Source organism: Peromyscus eremicus, chromosome 8a (genome assembly GCF_949786415.1).
Source record: "Peromyscus eremicus chromosome 8a, PerEre_H2_v1, whole genome shotgun sequence".
Classification (NCBI taxonomy): domain Eukaryota; kingdom Metazoa; phylum Chordata; class Mammalia; order Rodentia; family Cricetidae; genus Peromyscus; species Peromyscus eremicus.
In genome coordinates, this window is record NC_081423.1 from 66,449,072 (window position 1) to 66,468,755 (window position 19,684).

Sequence of the window (19,684 nt, forward strand, 5' to 3'; positions counted from 1 at the left end):
AAGCTGATAGGATCACGTTCCGTTGCCCTCTTTTAACAATGTTTTTGTTAAAATAGACAGTATCAGAAGCAAGGCTAGGTGCTGCCCTCAAGACACCCAGTCCAAGAAACTGGTCTCAAGGATATCCTGCCATCACTCCCAATACAGCTCCAAGATCAGAGTTTCATAGAGTCAGTCTTTGCAGCCTGCTCTTTGGCTTTTTGAAGGGGAGGTTCAGACCTAGGAGAGTTTTCACACTCCCCATCCACCTACTCTCGGGTCCTTTAGAAGGTTTGAAAACATTTTCTTTCTTGGCTGTAGCAGACAGGTCCCTTTTCCGTTTGGTGTTCTCTCTGCGATGGTGACTCTCTCTGCATGGAAAGCTTTCCCTGGATAGTTGCCGCCTCGATTTCTGTGTCTGTGACTTTGTCCAGGAGCTCAGTGTGCTCTGGGCTCCCTTGTAAAGGGTGAATTGCTGATATTAAGAGGTGAAAGTCTCTATGGAGACAAGTCTTCTCTGGTAGCTGAGGGTCTAGCCTGTGCCCCCACAGCATCCCCTCGGTAGTCCTTGTTGTACCACTGTCGGTAGGCATTTCCCCTCCCATTCCCAGGAGCGTTCTTTCTCAAAGAGGTCTCTAAGGTCCACGACGATGATGACGAAGCCGCCGCCGCCGCCGCCGCCGCCGCCGCCGCCGCCACCGCTCTGCCCTTAATAGGTTTTGATGTCACAGGGAGTGGACCTTCTCTGAGGAGATCTTGAGCGTGAACGATAACGTCTGTATGGAGGGGACCTTGACCTAGGTCCATGACATCGTCGAGACCTGGACCCTGAAGCGTGAGGACGGCTCTCGCCTCTGCCTCTCCTGGGGTAGCGAGGTGATGGCGAAGAGAAGCCAGAGTGTGGGCGGCTGGAGGATCCAGAGGAAGAGCTTGGCCGTGTGGAGCCAGATCTTGACTCGGAGGAAGAAGCAAAGGGACTTCTTGAATCCGATGAACCAGCACAGGGAGATTTAGACCTGGAAAAGGAGTGCCCTCGCTTGCTCTGAATCTTTTCGTACCCCGACAACGCCTCAAGAAAGCCATTGGTAAACTCATCTAGCCTGGACTTTTTCTTCTCCTCTTCCCTCAGTCGTCGTTGCTCTCTATAGAATTCTTCCCTGGACAAAAGCCGTGTTGCTGTTGTAGGCATGGGGTTTGGGTGAGCAGTCTGCACTCGTGGCGACCATACCAAAGGTTTCCATATAGTGGCAGGAGCTGGTGGAATCCCTGGGCAAGGGACACTATGTCCTGAAGGCTGGGGCTGCTCAGGAGGGAAGCCAGGAGAGAAGTGTGGGGGAGGTACACCTGGAGGAAGGGGCCCAGAGACTGGAGTGGCTGCCAGGGATGGGCCTTGAGCCCTCTGGGGTCTTGGGCTGTGCTGTGGCCGCCTGCGCTCTGTGCTCCTGGAACAACTTCCTTCCCCTCTTCTGACTTGCCGTGGTGGAGGAACCAGACAGCCAAGCTCGCTGAAATGTCCCCAACCTGGTGGTCCACCAGCTGCAGGAGCAGCAGCATTTTTGCTGACCGGACCAGTTGTGGGGATCCACTGGTCCTGCAATGATGACTGTGCCAAGCGAGACGGAGTGGCAAGGACAGGCACCTCTTTGTGACCCTTTTCCTCAGTAAGAGCAGCAGTTGCAACTGAGGAGGCTCCCTTGGAATGTTCTGGTTCCACCGCTGCGGCTGGCGATAATTTATCACCCGAATCCCGAAAAGGGCCATCTGACTTTTCCGAATGGACTGGTCCAGACACTGTCGCAGTCAAACCAGGTAGCGGAGCTGGGACAGAGGGTGCGGTTCCGGGCACAGAGGGAGCCAAGGGGGACGGACTTGAAGTTAAGGAAGACACAGAGGGAGCTGGGAGTGCTGAGGAAGACGTCACTGGGATCCGCAGAGGATCCTGCTGTCTCCGGACCCCAGGTCCCACCAGAGGCTGCCGGCTCCTCTGAATCAGCGGTCTCCGTGGTGGTATTGGGGGTGGGGGTGGAGGGAAGTGTTTGCCAGCTCCTTTGGTATAGCCAGTTCCATTTTCGAAGTTAGTAACAGCCCTGTCTTAAACACTTGTTGGCAGTTAAAGCATCCGGAGAAACATGGTTCTGATGACATGTTGGACACGTATGTTCATCTGATTCCAGGAGTGCCTGTCCTAATGCATTCATCACAGTAACTGTGTCCACAGCAGGGAATGATAGCAGCATCCACCATGATGTCCTTGCAGATGAGGCACAGGAGCTCCTCCGGAATAGCATTTTCTTCTTCTGGTGAAGATGAAGACGACGGCGGCGGCCGTTCATCTGGTAAGAAGGCTGGCTTCTCTTTCTTCCCGATCCCATAGGCCTCTGCATCTAGGGTTGGTATTGCGTATTTTCCAGTGCTCGTGAGCATTGCACCCTTCGTGTGAGCATCTTTCACCTCAGTCAGAAAACTGGTAGGAATTCCAGTGCTCCTTCTCATTCTCCCGCCAGATTCAAAGTTCTTATCCCCGTTTGTGGGGCAACTCTTAATATGATGACCAGGGACACCACAACGAAAACAGGTATAAGACGGAGGTGGTGGACCCAGAGGTTTCTTCAGGGAACCGATTGGGTCGTATTCACGGCCACATTGCAACATCATCGCTTTGATTTTCTCTTCCTCCGAAGCATTGGCTTCAGCCAGATTGGCAGTCTCTGTCAGCTGGGCCAGAGAAATAGACCCAGAAGAGTCATCACATGCAGCCTGTGTGGTTCCCATCGCTGGTTCAGTTCCACTTGGAGCGTGTGTCTTCCTTGCCGACTTCACGCCTCCACTGGGAACTCTTCTGACAATCACAGATGAGTAGTTAGGAACTGGCGCACTGCCATCAGTATACTCTTCTTCAGTCTCTGCGTTGAAGATCCGCAGATCGCTATTGGCAGCTTTCAGTTTTTCTCTGCCCATAATCTGCTTCTTTAAGTCGCAGAGGGAGATATGGAGCCCATCGAAGACGATCATGTCATAGTTGAGTTTAGAGGAAAATTTATAGTGCACACAGGGCATGGTGGCAGAGGATTCTGTGGGCTGGGCGCCGCTCTGAACCCTGGCGTTTGCAGCTGGGTCTCAAGTCCACCCCGGGACCTTGATTGAACTCCTGTCTTCAGAGATGCTGCCTCAGAAGAGAGCCAGCTCCCTCGTGGGGTACAGAGAGAGACTCTTATCTTGGGGTCCTGGCTTCTTGCCCCACACTGGGCACCTGCTGTAGCACCAGTTCTAAATGGTTTGAACAGGAAAAACCCAGAGCCAGATATCACAGACGCTAAATGCCCAAAGTTCAGAGAGACCAAGAGGCAACCCACAGCCAACTCTCACCCACCTTTTCAACACCTCAGCTCAAAGGGGGAGATCCCGTCTCTAGGAATCCTCAGACTGAATGAGCTGAGATCCTGTCTCCATCTGCCTTATATCCCTGTCTCCACCTCCCCAGGGCTGGGATTAAGGGTGTGGCCTGACCCCACCCTGATCTTCCTGCTTCCTCCTCCCAAGTGCTGGGATTAGAGTTAGGTGCCAACACTCCCTGGCCTCTGTGCTGAACTAGTGACCGGATCTGCCCTCTGATCTTCAGGCAAGCTTTTTTGATTGGGGCACAAACAAAATATCACCACACTCACCCCCAGCTACAGAGGAGTTAGAGACCAGGCTACACAACACACACACACACACACACACACACACACACACACACACACACACACACTAAAGAATTTACCATATCTAGCTCTACTGCTAGGATACGCAAAAAGTAGAACTAAAGGCAGATGTGACTAACCAGGCACAATACCACTGTGGCAATGCTTTGCAAAAAGTGAAATGGAAGAAGCAGCCCCATAGGATAGAAAGTGGACTGCAGAACTTGCCGTGTGTATCGAATATCCAAAAGGAGTGGAAATAAGCAAGAATGAAAACACAAGCAAACAAAACAGTACACAGGGGTCATGAGATGTTTAGGAGCTTTTTATTTTTATTTTTCCATCTCTCAAGCTGATAGGATCACGTTCCGTTGCCCTCTTTTAACAATGTTTTTGTTAAAATAGACAGTATCAGAAGCAAGGCTAGGTGCTGCCCTCAAGACACCCAGTCCAAGAAACTGGTCTCAAGGATATCCTGCCATCACTCCCAATACAGCTCCAAGATCAGAGTTTCATAGAGTCAGTCTTTGCAGCCTGCTCTTTGGCTTTTTGAAGGGGAGGTTCAGACCTAGGAGAGTTTTCACACTCCCCATCCACCTACTCTCGGGGTCCTTTAGAAGGTTTGAAAACATTTTCTTTCTTGGCTGTAGCAGACAGGTCCCTTTTCCGTTTGGTGTTCTCTCTGCGATGGTGACTCTCTCTGCATGGAAAGCTTTCCTGGATAGTTGCCGCCTCGATTTCTGTGTCTGTGACTTTGTCCAGGAGCTCAGTGTGCTCTGGGCTCCCTTGTAAAGGGTGAATTGCTGATATTAAGAGGTGAAAGTCTCTATGGAGACAAGTCTTCTCTGGTAGCTGAGGGTCTAGCCTGTGCCCCCACAGCATCCCCTCGGTAGTCCTTGTTGTACCACTGTCGGTAGGCATTTCCCCTCCCATTCCCAGGAGCGTTCTTTCTCAAAGAGGTCTCTAAGGTCCACGACGATGATGACGAAGCCGCCGCCGCCGCCGCCGCCGCCGCCACCGCTCTGCCCTTAATAGGTTTTGATGTCACAGGGAGTGGACCTTCTCTGAGGAGATCTTGAGCGTGAACGATAACGTCTGTATGGAGGGGACCTTGACCTAGGTCCATGACATCGTCGAGACCTGGACCCTGAAGCGTGAGGACGGCTCTCGCCTCTGCCTCTCCTGGGGTAGCGAGGTGATGGCGAAGAGAAGCCAGAGTGTGGGCGGCTGGAGGATCCAGAGGAAGAGCTTGGCCGTGTGGAGCCAGATCTTGACTCGGAGGAAGAAGCAAAGGGACTTCTTGAATCCGATGAACCAGCACAGGGAGATTTAGACCTGGAAAAGGAGTGCCCTCGCTTGCTCTGAATCTTTTCGTACCCCGACAACGCCTCAAGAAAGCCATTGGTAAACTCATCTAGCCTGGACTTTTTCTTCTCCTCTTCCCTCAGTCGTCGTTGCTCTCTATAGAATTCTTCCCTGGACAAAAGCCGTGTTGCTGTTGTAGGCATGGGGTTTGGGTGAGCAGTCTGCACTCGTGGCGACCATACCAAAGGTTTCCATATAGTGGCAGGAGCTGGTGGAATCCCTGGGCAAGGGACACTATGTCCTGAAGGCTGGGGCTGCTCAGGAGGGAAGCCAGGAGAGAAGTGTGGGGGAGGTACACCTGGAGGAAGGGGCCCAGAGACTGGAGTGGCTGCCAGGGATGGGCCTTGAGCCCTCTGGGGTCTTGGGCTGTGCTGTGGCCGCCTGCGCTCTGTGCTCCTGGAACAACTTCCTTCCCCTCTTCTGACTTGCCGTGGTGGAGGAACCAGACAGCCAAGCTCGCTGAAATGTCCCCAACCTGGTGGTCCACCAGCTGCAGGAGCAGCAGCATTTTTGCTGACCGGACCAGTTGTGGGGATCCACTGGTCCTGCAATGATGACTGTGCCAAGCGAGACGGAGTGGCAAGGACAGGCACCTCTTTGTGACCCTTTTCCTCAGTAAGAGCAGCAGTTGCAACTGAGGAGGCTCCCTTGGAATGTTCTGGTTCCACCGCTGCGGCTGGCGATAATTTATCACCCGAATCCCGAAAAGGGCCATCTGACTTTTCCGAATGGGACTGGTCCAGACACTGTCGCAGTCAAATCAGGTAGCGGAGCTGGGACAGAGGGTGCGGTTCCAGGCACAGAGGGAGCCAAGGGGGACGGACTTGAAGTTAAGGAAGACACAGAGGGAGCTGGGAGTGCTGAGGAAGACGTCACTGGGATCCGCAGAGGATCCTGCTGTCTCCGGACCCCAGGTCCCACCAGAGGCTGCCGGCTCCTCTGAATCAGCGGTCTCCGTGGTGGTATTGGGGGTGGGGGTGGAGGGAAGTGTTTGCCAGCTCCTTTGGTATAGCCAGTTCCATTTTCGAAGTTAGTAACAGCCTGTCTTAAACACTTGTTGGCAGTTAAAGCATCCGGAGAAACATGGTTCTGATGACATGTTGGACACGTATGTTCATCTGATTCCAGGAGTGCTGTCCTAATGCATTCATCACAGTAACTGTGTCCACAGCAGGGAATGATAGCAGCATCCACCATGATGTCCTTGCAGATGAGGCACAGGAGCTCCTCCGGAATAGCATTTTCTTCTTCTGGTGAAGATGAAGACGACGGCGGCGGCCGTTCATCTGGTAAGAAGGCTGGCTTCTCTTTCTTCCCGATCCCATAGGCCTCTGCATCTAGGGTTGGTATTGCGTATTTTCCAGTGCTCGTGAGCATTGCACCCTTCGTGTGAGCATCTTTCACCTCAGTCAGAAAACTGGTAGGAATTCCAGTGCTCCTTCTCATTCTCCCGCCAGATTCAAAGTTCTTATCCCCGTTTGTGGGCAACTCTTAATATGATGACCAGGGACACCACAACGAAAACAGGTATAAGACGGAGGTGGTGGACCCAGAGGTTTCTTCAGGGAACCGATTGGGTCGTATTCACGGCCACATTGCAACATCATCGCTTTGATTTTCTCTTCCTCCGAAGCATTGGCTTCAGCCAGATTGGCAGTCTCTGTCAGCTGGGCCAGAGAAATAGACCCAGAAGAGTCATCACATGCAGCCTGTGTGGTTCCCATCGCTGGTTCAGTTCCACTTGGAGCGTGTGTCTTCCTTGCCGACTTCACGCCTCCACTGGGAACTCTTCTGACAATCACAGATGAGTAGTTAGGAACTGGCGCACTGCCATCAGTATACTCTTCTTCAGTCTCTGCGTTGAAGATCCGCAGATCGCTATTGGCAGCTTTCAGTTTTTCTCTGCCCATAATCTGCTTCTTTAAGTCGCAGAGGGAGATATGGAGCCCATCGAAGACGATCATGTCATAGTTGAGTTTAGAGGAAAATTTATAGTGCACACAGGGCATGGTGGCAGAGGATTCTGTGGGCTGGGCGCCGCTCTGAACCCTGGCGTTTGCAGCTGGGTCTCAAGTCCACCCCGGGACCTTGATTGAACTCCTGTCTTCAGAGATGCTGCCTCAGAAGAGAGCCAGCTCCCTCGTGGGGTACAGAGAGAGACTCTTATCTTGGGGTCCTGGCTTCTTGCCCCACACTGGGCACCTGCTGTAGCACCAGTTCTAAATGGTTTGAACAGGAAAAACCCAGAGCCAGATATCACAGACGCTAAATGCCCAAAGTTCAGAGAGACCAAGAGGCAACCCACAGCCAACTCTCACCCACCTTTTCAACACCTCAGCTCAAAGGGGGAGATCCCGTCTCTAGGAATCCTCAGACTGAATGAGCTGAGATCCTGTCTCCATCTGCCTTATATCCCTGTCTCCACCTCCCCAGGGCTGGGATTAAGGGTGTGGCCTGACCCCACCCTGATCTTCCTGCTTCCTCCTCCCAAGTGCTGGGATTAGAGTTAGGTGCCAACACTCCCTGGCCTCTGTGCTGAACTAGTGACCGGATCTGCCCTCTGATCTTCAGGCAAGCTTTTTTGATTGGGGCACAAACAAAATATCACCACACTCACCCCCAGCTACAGAGGAGTTAGAGACCAGGCTACACAACACACACACACACACACACACACACACACACACACACACACACACACACACTAAAGAATTTACCATATCTAGCTCTACTGCTAGGATACGCAAAAAGTAGAACTAAAGGCAGATGTGACTAACCAGGCACAATACCACTGTGGCAATGCTTTGCAAAAAGTGAAATGGAAGAAGCAGCCCCATAGGATAGAAAGTGGACTGCAGAACTTGCCGTGTGTATCGAATATCCAAAAGGAGTGGAAATAAGCAAGAATGAAAACACAAGCAAACAAAACAGTACACAGGGGTCATGAGATGTTTAGGAGCTTTTTATTTTTATTTTTCCATCTCTCAAGCTGATAGGATCACGTTCCGTTGCCCTCTTTTAACAATGTTTTTGTTAAAATAGACAGTATCAGAAGCAAGGCTAGGTGCTGCCCTCAAGACACCCAGTCCAAGAAACTGGTCTCAAGGATATCCTGCCATCACTCCCAATACAGCTCCAAGATCAGAGTTTCATAGAGTCAGTCTTTGCAGCCTGCTCTTTGGCTTTTTGAAGGGGAGGTTCAGACCTAGGAGAGTTTTCACACTCCCCATCCACCTACTCTCGGGGTCCTTTAGAAGGTTTGAAAACATTTTCTTTCTTGGCTGTAGCAGACAGGTCCCTTTTCCGTTTGGTGTTCTCTCTGCGATGGTGACTCTCTCTGCATGGAAAGCTTTCCTGGATAGTTGCCGCCTCGATTTCTGTGTCTGTGACTTTGTCCAGGAGCTCAGTGTGCTCTGGGCTCCCTTGTAAAGGGTGAATTGCTGATATTAAGAGGTGAAAGTCTCTATGGAGACAAGTCTTCTCTGGTAGCTGAGGGTCTAGCCTGTGCCCCCACAGCATCCCCTCGGTAGTCCTTGTTGTACCACTGTCGGTAGGCATTTCCCCTCCCATTCCCAGGAGCGTTCTTTCTCAAAGAGGTCTCTAAGGTCCACGACGATGATGACGAAGCCGCCGCCGCCGCCGCCGCCGCCGCCGCCACCGCTCTGCCCTTAATAGGTTTTGATGTCACAGGGAGTGGACCTTCTCTGAGGAGATCTTGAGCGTGAACGATAACGTCTGTATGGAGGGGACCTTGACCTAGGTCCATGACATCGTCGAGACCTGGACCCTGAAGCGTGAGGACGGCTCTCGCCTCTGCCTCTCCTGGGGTAGCGAGGTGATGGCGAAGAGAAGCCAGAGTGTGGGCGGCTGGAGGATCCAGAGGAAGAGCTTGGCCGTGTGGAGCCAGATCTTGACTCGGAGGAAGAAGCAAAGGGACTTCTTGAATCCGATGAACCAGCACAGGGAGATTTAGACCTGGAAAAGGAGTGCCCTCGCTTGCTCTGAATCTTTTCGTACCCCGACAACGCCTCAAGAAAGCCATTGGTAAACTCATCTAGCCTGGACTTTTTCTTCTCCTCTTCCCTCAGTCGTCGTTGCTCTCTATAGAATTCTTCCCTGGACAAAAGCCGTGTTGCTGTTGTAGGCATGGGGTTTGGGTGAGCAGTCTGCACTCGTGGCGACCATACCAAAGGTTTCCATATAGTGGCAGGAGCTGGTGGAATCCCTGGGCAAGGGACACTATGTCCTGAAGGCTGGGGCTGCTCAGGAGGGAAGCCAGGAGAGAAGTGTGGGGGAGGTACACCTGGAGGAAGGGGCCCAGAGACTGGAGTGGCTGCCAGGGATGGGCCTTGAGCCCTCTGGGGTCTTGGGCTGTGCTGTGGCCGCCTGCGCTCTGTGCTCCTGGAACAACTTCCTTCCCCTCTTCTGACTTGCCGTGGTGGAGGAACCAGACAGCCAAGCTCGCTGAAATGTCCCCAACCTGGTGGTCCACCAGCTGCAGGAGCAGCAGCATTTTTGCTGACCGGACCAGTTGTGGGGATCCACTGGTCCTGCAATGATGACTGTGCCAAGCGAGACGGAGTGGCAAGGACAGGCACCTCTTTGTGACCCTTTTCCTCAGTAAGAGCAGCAGTTGCAACTGAGGAGGCTCCCTTGGAATGTTCTGGTTCCACCGCTGCGGCTGGCGATAATTTATCACCCGAATCCCGAAAAGGGCCATCTGACTTTTCCGAATGGACTGGTCCAGACACTGTCGCAGTCAAATCAGGTAGCGGAGCTGGGACAGAGGGTGCGGTTCCAGGCACAGAGGGAGCCAAGGGGGACGGACTTGAAGTTAAGGAAGACACAGAGGGAGCTGGGAGTGCTGAGGAAGACGTCACTGGGATCCGCAGAGGATCCTGCTGTCTCCGGACCCCAGGTCCCACCAGAGGCTGCCGGCTCCTCTGAATCAGCGGTCTCCGTGGTGGTATTGGGGGTGGGGGTGGAGGGAAGTGTTTGCCAGCTCCTTTGGTATAGCCAGTTCCATTTTCGAAGTTAGTAACAGCCTGTCTTAAACACTTGTTGGCAGTTAAAGCATCCGGAGAAACATGGTTCTGATGACATGTTGGACACGTATGTTCATCTGATTCCAGGAGTGCTGTCCTAATGCATTCATCACAGTAACTGTGTCCACAGCAGGGAATGATAGCAGCATCCACCATGATGTCCTTGCAGATGAGGCACAGGAGCTCCTCCGGAATAGCATTTTCTTCTTCTGGTGAAGATGAAGACGACGGCGGCGGCCGTTCATCTGGTAAGAAGGCTGGCTTCTCTTTCTTCCCGATCCCATAGGCCTCTGCATCTAGGGTTGGTATTGCGTATTTTCCAGTGCTCGTGAGCATTGCACCCTTCGTGTGAGCATCTTTCACCTCAGTCAGAAAACTGGTAGGAATTCCAGTGCTCCTTCTCATTCTCCCGCCAGATTCAAAGTTCTTATCCCCGTTTGTGGGGCAACTCTTAATATGATGACCAGGGACACCACAACGAAAACAGGTATAAGACGGAGGTGGTGGACCCAGAGGTTTCTTCAGGGAACCGATTGGGTCGTATTCACGGCCACATTGCAACATCATCGCTTTGATTTTCTCTTCCTCCGAAGCATTGGCTTCAGCCAGATTGGCAGTCTCTGTCAGCTGGGCCAGAGAAATAGACCCAGAAGAGTCATCACATGCAGCCTGTGTGGTTCCCATCGCTGGTTCAGTTCCACTTGGAGCGTGTGTCTTCCTTGCCGACTTCACGCCTCCACTGGGAACTCTTCTGACAATCACAGATGAGTAGTTAGGAACTGGCGCACTGCCATCAGTATACTCTTCTTCAGTCTCTGCGTTGAAGATCCGCAGATCGCTATTGGCAGCTTTCAGTTTTTCTCTGCCCATAATCTGCTTCTTTAAGTCGCAGAGGGAGATATGGAGCCCATCGAAGACGATCATGTCATAGTTGAGTTTAGAGGAAAATTTATAGTGCACACAGGGCATGGTGGCAGAGGATTCTGTGGGCTGGGCGCCGCTCTGAACCCTGGCGTTTGCAGCTGGGTCTCAAGTCCACCCCGGGACCTTGATTGAACTCCTGTCTTCAGAGATGCTGCCTCAGAAGAGAGCCAGCTCCCTCGTGGGGTACAGAGAGAGACTCTTATCTTGGGGTCCTGGCTTCTTGCCCCACACTGGGCACCTGCTGTAGCACCAGTTCTAAATGGTTTGAACAGGAAAAACCCAGAGCCAGATATCACAGACGCTAAATGCCCAAAGTTCAGAGAGACCAAGAGGCAACCCACAGCCAACTCTCACCCACCTTTTCAACACCTCAGCTCAAAGGGGGAGATCCCGTCTCTAGGAATCCTCAGACTGAATGAGCTGAGATCCTGTCTCCATCTGCCTTATATCCCTGTCTCCACCTCCCCAGGGCTGGGATTAAGGGTGTGGCCTGACCCCACCCTGATCTTCCTGCTTCCTCCTCCCAAGTGCTGGGATTAGAGTTAGGTGCCAACACTCCCTGGCCTCTGTGCTGAACTAGTGACCGGATCTGCCCTCTGATCTTCAGGCAAGCTTTTTTGATTGGGGCACAAACAAAATATCACCACACTCACCCCCAGCTACAGAGGAGTTAGAGACCAGGCTACACAACACACACACACACACACACACACACACACACACACACACACACACACACTAAAGAATTTACCATATCTAGCTCTACTGCTAGGATACGCAAAAAGTAGAACTAAAGGCAGATGTGACTAACCAGGCACAATACCACTGTGGCAATGCTTTGCAAAAAGTGAAATGGAAGAAGCAGCCCCATAGGATAGAAAGTGGACTGCAGAACTTGCCGTGTGTATCGAATATCCAAAAGGAGTGGAAATAAGCAAGAATGAAAACACAAGCAAACAAAACAGTACACAGGGGTCATGAGATGTTTAGGAGCTTTTTATTTTTATTTTTCCATCTCTCAAGCTGATAGGATCACGTTCCGTTGCCCTCTTTTAACAATGTTTTTGTTAAAATAGACAGTATCAGAAGCAAGGCTAGGTGCTGCCCTCAAGACACCCAGTCCAAGAAACTGGTCTCAAGGATATCCTGCCATCACTCCCAATACAGCTCCAAGATCAGAGTTTCATAGAGTCAGTCTTTGCAGCCTGCTCTTTGGCTTTTTGAAGGGGAGGTTCAGACCTAGGAGAGTTTTCACACTCCCCATCCACCTACTCTCGGGGTCCTTTAGAAGGTTTGAAAACATTTTCTTTCTTGGCTGTAGCAGACAGGTCCCTTTTCCGTTTGGTGTTCTCTCTGCGATGGTGACTCTCTCTGCATGGAAAGCTTTCCTGGATAGTTGCCGCCTCGATTTCTGTGTCTGTGACTTTGTCCAGGAGCTCAGTGTGCTCTGGGCTCCCTTGTAAAGGGTGAATTGCTGATATTAAGAGGTGAAAGTCTCTATGGAGACAAGTCTTCTCTGGTAGCTGAGGGTCTAGCCTGTGCCCCCACAGCATCCCCTCGGTAGTCCTTGTTGTACCACTGTCGGTAGGCATTTCCCCTCCCATTCCCAGGAGCATTCTTTCTCAAAGAGGTCTCTAAGGTCCACGACGATGATGACGAAGCCGCCGCCGCCGCCGCCGCCGCCGCCGCCGCCGCCGCCGCCACCGCTCTGCCCTTAATAGGTTTTGATGTCACAGGGAGTGGACCTTCTCTGAGGAGATCTTGAGCGTGAACGATAACGTCTGTATGGAGGGGACCTTGACCTAGGTCCATGACATCGTCGAGACCTGGACCCTGAAGCGTGAGGACGGCTCTCGCCTCTGCCTCTCCTGGGGTAGCGAGGTGATGGCGAAGAGAAGCCAGAGTGTGGGCGGCTGGAGGATCCAGAGGAAGAGCTTGGCCGTGTGGAGCCAGATCTTGACTCGGAGGAAGAAGCAAAGGGACTTCTTGAATCCGATGAACCAGCACAGGGAGATTTAGACCTGGAAAAGGAGTGCCCTCGCTTGCTCTGAATCTTTTCGTACCCCGACAACGCCTCAAGAAAGCCATTGGTAAACTCATCTAGCCTGGACTTTTTCTTCTCCTCTTCCCTCAGTCGTCGTTGCTCTCTATAGAATTCTTCCCTGGACAAAAGCCGTGTTGCTGTTGTAGGCATGGGGTTTGGGTGAGCAGTCTGCACTCGTGGCGACCATACCAAAGGTTTCCATATAGTGGCAGGAGCTGGTGGAATCCCTGGGCAAGGGACACTATGTCCTGAAGGCTGGGGCTGCTCAGGAGGGAAGCCAGGAGAGAAGTGTGGGGGAGGTACACCTGGAGGAAGGGGCCCAGAGACTGGAGTGGCTGCCAGGGATGGGCCTTGAGCCCTCTGGGGTCTTGGGCTGTGCTGTGGCCGCCTGCGCTCTGTGCTCCTGGAACAACTTCCTTCCCCTCTTCTGACTTGCCGTGGTGGAGGAACCAGACAGCCAAGCTCGCTGAAATGTCCCCAACCTGGTGGTCCACCAGCTGCAGGAGCAGCAGCATTTTTGCTGACCGGACCAGTTGTGGGGATCCACTGGTCCTGCAATGATGACTGTGCCAAGCGAGACGGAGTGGCAAGGACAGGCACCTCTTTGTGACCCTTTTCCTCAGTAAGAGCAGCAGTTGCAACTGAGGAGGCTCCCTTGGAATGTTCTGGTTCCACCGCTGCGGCTGGCGATAATTTATCACCCGAATCCCGAAAAGGGCCATCTGACTTTTCCGAATGGACTGGTCCAGACACTGTCGCAGTCAAATCAGGTAGCGGAGCTGGGACAGAGGGTGCGGTTCCAGGCACAGAGGGAGCCAAGGGGGACGGACTTGAAGTTAAGGAAGACACAGAGGGAGCTGGGAGTGCTGAGGAAGACGTCACTGGGATCCGCAGAGGATCCTGCTGTCTCCGGACCCCAGGTCCCACCAGAGGCTGCCGGCTCCTCTGAATCAGCGGTCTCCGTGGTGGTATTGGGGGTGGGGGTGGAGGGAAGTGTTTGCCAGCTCCTTTGGTATAGCCAGTTCCATTTTCGAAGTTAGTAACAGCCTGTCTTAAACACTTGTTGGCAGTTAAAGCATCCGGAGAAACATGGTTCTGATGACATGTTGGACACGTATGTTCATCTGATTCCAGGAGTGCTGTCCTAATGCATTCATCACAGTAACTGTGTCCACAGCAGGGAATGATAGCAGCATCCACCATGATGTCCTTGCAGATGAGGCACAGGAGCTCCTCCGGAATAGCATTTTCTTCTTCTGGTGAAGATGAAGACGACGGCGGCGGCCGTTCATCTGGTAAGAAGGCTGGCTTCTCTTTCTTCCCGATCCCATAGGCCTCTGCATCTAGGGTTGGTATTGCGTATTTTCCAGTGCTCGTGAGCATTGCACCCTTCGTGTGAGCATCTTTCACCTCAGTCAGAAAACTGGTAGGAATTCCAGTGCTCCTTCTCATTCTCCCGCCAGATTCAAAGTTCTTATCCCCGTTTGTGGGGCAACTCTTAATATGATGACCAGGGACACCACAACGAAAACAGGTATAAGACGGAGGTGGTGGACCCAGAGGTTTCTTCAGGGAACCGATTGGGTCGTATTCACGGCCACATTGCAACATCATCGCTTTGATTTTCTCTTCCTCCGAAGCATTGGCTTCAGCCAGATTGGCAGTCTCTGTCAGCTGGGCCAGAGAAATAGACCCAGAAGAGTCATCACATGCAGCCTGTGTGGTTCCCATCGCTGGTTCAGTTCCACTTGGAGCGTGTGTCTTCCTTGCCGACTTCACGCCTCCACTGGGAACTCTTCTGACAATCACAGATGAGTAGTTAGGAACTGGCGCACTGCCATCAGTATACTCTTCTTCAGTCTCTGCGTTGAAGATCCGCAGATCGCTATTGGCAGCTTTCAGTTTTTCTCTGCCCATAATCTGCTTCTTTAAGTCGCAGAGGGAGATATGGAGCCCATCGAAGACGATCATGTCATAGTTGAGTTTAGAGGAAAATTTATAGTGCACACAGGGCATGGTGGCAGAGGATTCTGTGGGCTGGGCGCCGCTCTGAACCCTGGCGTTTGCAGCTGGGTCTCAAGTCCACCCCGGGACCTTGATTGAACTCCTGTCTTCAGAGATGCTGCCTCAGAAGAGAGCCAGCTCCCTCGTGGGGTACAGAGAGAGACTCTTATCTTGGGGTCCTGGCTTCTTGCCCCACACTGGGCACCTGCTGTAGCACCAGTTCTAAATGGTTTGAACAGGAAAAACCCAGAGCCAGATATCACAGACGCTAAATGCCCAAAGTTCAGAGAGACCAAGAGGCAACCCACAGCCAACTCTCACCCACCTTTTCAACACCTCAGCTCAAAGGGGGAGATCCCGTCTCTAGGAATCCTCAGACTGAATGAGCTGAGATCCTGTCTCCATCTGCCTTATATCCCTGTCTCCACCTCCCCAGGGCTGGGATTAAGGGTGTGGCCTGACCCCACCCTGATCTTCCTGCTTCCTCCTCCCAAGTGCTGGGATTAGAGTTAGGTGCCAACACTCCCTGGCCTCTGTGCTGAACTAGTGACCGGATCTGCCCTCTGATCTTCAGGCAAGCTTTTTTGATTGGGGCACAAACAAAATATCACCACACTCACCCCCAGCTACAGAGGAGTTAGAGACCAGGCTACACAACACACACACACACACACACACACACACACACACACACACACACACACTAAAGAATTTACCATATCTAGCTCTACTGCTAGGATACGCAAAAAGTAGAACTAAAGGCAGATGTGACTAACCAGGCACAATACCACTGTGGCAATGCTTTGCAAAAAGTGAAATGGAAGAAGCAGCCCCATAGGATAGAAAGTGGACTGCAGAACTTGCCGTGTGTATCGAATATCCAAAAGGAGTGGAAATAAGCAAGAATGAAAACACAAGCAAACAAAACAGTACACAGGGGTCATGAGATGTTTAGGAGCTTTTTATTTTTATTTTTCCATCTCTCAAGCTGATAGGATCACGTTCCGTTGCCCTCTTTTAACAATGTTTTTGTTAAAATAGACAGTATCAGAAGCAAGGCTAGGTGCTGCCCTCAAGACACCCAGTCCAAGAAACTGGTCTCAAGGATATCCTGCCATCACTCCCAATACAGCTCCAAGATCAGAGTTTCATAGAGTCAGTCTTTGCAGCCTGCTCTTTGGCTTTTTGAAGGGGAGGTTCAGACCTAGGAGAGTTTTCACACTCCCCATCCACCTACTCTCGGGGTCCTTTAGAAGGTTTGAAAACATTTTCTTTCTTGGCTGTAGCAGACAGGTCCCTTTTCCGTTTGGTGTTCTCTCTGCGATGGTGACTCTCTCTGCATGGAAAGCTTTCCTGGATAGTTGCCGCCTCGATTTCTGTGTCTGTGACTTTGTCCAGGAGCTCAGTGTGCTCTGGGCTCCCTTGTAAAGGGTGAATTGCTGATATTAAGAGGTGAAAGTCTCTATGGAGACAAGTCTTCTCTGGTAGCTGAGGGTCTAGCCTGTGCCCCCACAGCATCCCCTCGGTAGTCCTTGTTGTACCACTGTCGGTAGGCATTTCCCCTCCCATTCCCAGGAGCATTCTTTCTCAAAGAGGTCTCTAAGGTCCACGACGATGATGACGAAGCCGCCGCCGCCGCCGCCGCCGCCGCCGCCGCCGCCGCCGCCACCGCTCTGCCCTTAATAGGTTTTGATGTCACAGGGAGTGGACCTTCTCTGAGGAGATCTTGAGCGTGAACGATAACGTCTGTATGGAGGGGACCTTGACCTAGGTCCATGACATCGTCGAGACCTGGACCCTGAAGCGTGAGGACGGCTCTCGCCTCTGCCTCTCCTGGGGTAGCGAGGTGATGGCGAAGAGAAGCCAGAGTGTGGGCGGCTGGAGGATCCAGAGGAAGAGCTTGGCCGTGTGGAGCCAGATCTTGACTCGGAGGAAGAAGCAAAGGGACTTCTTGAATCCGATGAACCAGCACAGGGAGATTTAGACCTGGAAAAGGAGTGCCCTCGCTTGCTCTGAATCTTTTCGTACCCCGACAACGCCTCAAGAAAGCCATTGGTAAACTCATCTAGCCTGGACTTTTTCTTCTCCTCTTCCCTCAGTCGTCGTTGCTCTCTATAGAATTCTTCCCTGGACAAAAGCCGTGTTGCTGTTGTAGGCATGGGGTTTGGGTGAGCAGTCTGCACTCGTGGCGACCATACCAAAGGTTTCCATATAGTGGCAGGAGCTGGTGGAATCCCTGGGCAAGGGACACTATGTCCTGAAGGCTGGGGCTGCTCAGGAGGGAAGCCAGGAGAGAAGTGTGGGGGAGGTACACCTGGAGGAAGGGGCCCAGAGACTGGAGTGGCTGCCAGGGATGGGCCTTGAGCCCTCTGGGGTCTTGGGCTGTGCTGTGGCCGCCTGCGCTCTGTGCTCCTGGAACAACTTCCTTCCCCTCTTCTGACTTGCCGTGGTGGAGGAACCAGACAGCCAAGCTCGCTGAAATGTCCCCAACCTGGTGGTCCACCAGCTGCAGGAGCAGCAGCATTTTTGCTGACCGGACCAGTTGTGGGGATCCACTGGTCCTGCAATGATGACTGTGCCAAGCGAGACGGAGTGGCAAGGACAGGCACCTCTTTGTGACCCTTTTCCTCAGTAAGAGCAGCAGTTGCAACTGAGGAGGCTCCCTTGGAATGTTCTGGTTCCACCGCTGCGGCTGGCGATAATTTATCACCCGAATCCCGAAAAGGGCCATCTGACTTTTCCGAATGGACTGGTCCAGACACTGTCGCAGTCAAATCAGGTAGCGGAGCTGGGACAGAGGGTGCGGTTCCAGGCACAGAGGGAGCCAAGGGGGACGGACTTGAAGTTAAGGAAGACACAGAGGGAGCTGGGAGTGCTGAGGAAGACGTCACTGGGATCCGCAGAGGATCCTGCTGTCTCCGGACCCCAGGTCCCACCAGAGGCTGCCGGCTCCTCTGAATCAGCGGTCTCCGTGGTGGTATTGGGGGTGGGGGTGGAGGGAAGTGTTTGCCAGCTCCTTTGGTATAGCCAGTTCCATTTTCGAAGTTAGTAACAGCCTGTCTTAAACACTTGTTGGCAGTTAAAGCATCCGGAGAAACATGGTTCTGATGACATGTTGGACACGTATGTTCATCTGATTCCAGGAGTGCTGTCCTAATGCATTCATCACAGTAACTGTGTCCACAGCAGGGAATGATAGCAGCATCCACCATGATGTCCTTGCAGATGAGGCACAGGAGCTCCTCCGGAATAGCATTTTCTTCTTCTGGTGAAGATGAAGACGACGGCGGCGGCCGTTCATCTGGTAAGAAGGCTGGCTTCTCTTTCTTCCCGATCCCATAGGCCTCTGCATCTAGGGTTGGTATTGCGTATTTTCCAGTGCTCGTGAGCATTGCACCCTTCGTGTGAGCATCTTTCACCTCAGTCAGAAAACTGGTAGGAATTCCAGTGCTCCTTCTCATTCTCCCGCCAGATTCAAAGTTCTTATCCCCGTTTGTGGGGCAACTCTTAATATGATGACCAGGGACACCACAACGAAAACAGGTATAAGACGGAGGTGGTGGACCCAGAGGTTTCTTCAGGGAACCGATTGGGTCGTATTCACGGCCACATTGCAACATCATCGCTTTGATTTTCTCTTCCTCCGAAGCATTGGCTTCAGCCAGATTGGCAGTCTCTGTCAGCTGGGCCAGAGAAATAGACCCAGAAGAGTCATCACATGCAGCCTGTGTGGTTCCCATCGCTGGTTCAGTTCCACTTGGAGCGTGTGTCTTCCTTGCCGACTTCACGCCTCCACTGGGAACTCTTCTGACAATCACAGATGAGTAGTTAGGAACTGGCGCACTGCCATCAGTATACTCTTCTTCAGTCTCTGCGTTGAAGATCCGCAGATCGCTATTGGCAGCTTTCAGTTTTTCTCTGCCCATAATCTGCTTCTTTAAGTCGCAGAGGGAGATATGGAGCCCATCGAAGACGATCATGTCATAGTTGAGTTTAGAGGAAAATTTATAGTGCACACAGGGCATGGTGGCAGAGGATTCTGTGGGCTGGGCGCCGCTCTGAACCCTGGCGTTTGCAGCTGGGTCTCAAGTCCACCCCGGGACCTTGATTGAACTCCTGTCTTCAGAGATGCTGCCTCAGAAGAGAGCCAGCTCCCTCGTGGGGTACAGAGAGAGACTCTTATCTTGGGGTCCTGGCTTCTTGCCCCACACTGGGCACCTGCTGTAGCACCAGTTCTAAATGGTTTGAACAGGAAAAACCCAGAGCCAGATATCACAGACGCTAAATGCCCAAAGTTCAGAGAGACCAAGAGGCAACCCACAGCCAACTCTCACCCACCTTTTCAACACCTCAGCTCAAAGGGGGAGATCCCGTCTCTAGGAATCCTCAGACTGAATGAGCTGAGATCCTGTCTCCATCTGCCTTATATCCCTGTCTCCACCTCCCCAGGGCTGGGATTAAGGGTGTGGCCTGACCCCACCCTGATCTTCCTGCTTCCTCCTCCCAAGTGCTGGGATTAGAGTTAGGTGCCAACACTCCCTGGCCTCTGTGCTGAACTAGTGACCGGATCTGCCCTCTGATCTTCAGGCAAGCTTTTTTGATTGGGGCACAAACAAAATATCACCACACTCACCCCCAGC

At 52.4% G+C, this 19,684-nt stretch overlaps 3 protein-coding genes and 2 pseudogenes across 3 annotated transcripts; all 5 read right to left on the minus strand.

Moving 5' to 3' along the window:
- Positions 1-163: 163 nt before the first annotated feature.
- On the minus strand, positions 164-3,036 carry LOC131917052 (E3 ubiquitin-protein ligase RBBP6-like; annotated as a pseudogene).
- A 1,223-nt stretch (positions 3,037-4,259) lies between these two features.
- LOC131917053 (E3 ubiquitin-protein ligase RBBP6-like) lies at positions 4,260-7,036 on the minus strand (annotated as a pseudogene).
- A 1,225-nt stretch (positions 7,037-8,261) lies between these two features.
- Positions 8,262-11,041, minus strand: LOC131917054 (E3 ubiquitin-protein ligase RBBP6-like). Its single transcript, XM_059270693.1, is given in 3 exon segments — positions 8,262-8,369; positions 8,371-8,580; positions 8,582-11,041. Coding segments are annotated over 3 exon segments (2,778 nt in total).
- Positions 11,042-12,264: 1,223 nt separating this feature from the next.
- Positions 12,265-15,056, minus strand: LOC131917055 (E3 ubiquitin-protein ligase RBBP6-like). Its single transcript, XM_059270694.1, is given in 3 exon segments — positions 12,265-12,372; positions 12,374-12,583; positions 12,585-15,056. Coding segments are annotated over 3 exon segments (2,790 nt in total).
- Positions 15,057-16,277: 1,221 nt separating this feature from the next.
- Positions 16,278-19,069, minus strand: LOC131917056 (E3 ubiquitin-protein ligase RBBP6-like). The gene is given in 3 exon segments (XM_059270695.1): positions 16,278-16,385; positions 16,387-16,596; positions 16,598-19,069. Coding segments are annotated over 3 exon segments (2,790 nt in total).
- Between the last annotated feature and the right edge of the window lie 615 nt (positions 19,070-19,684).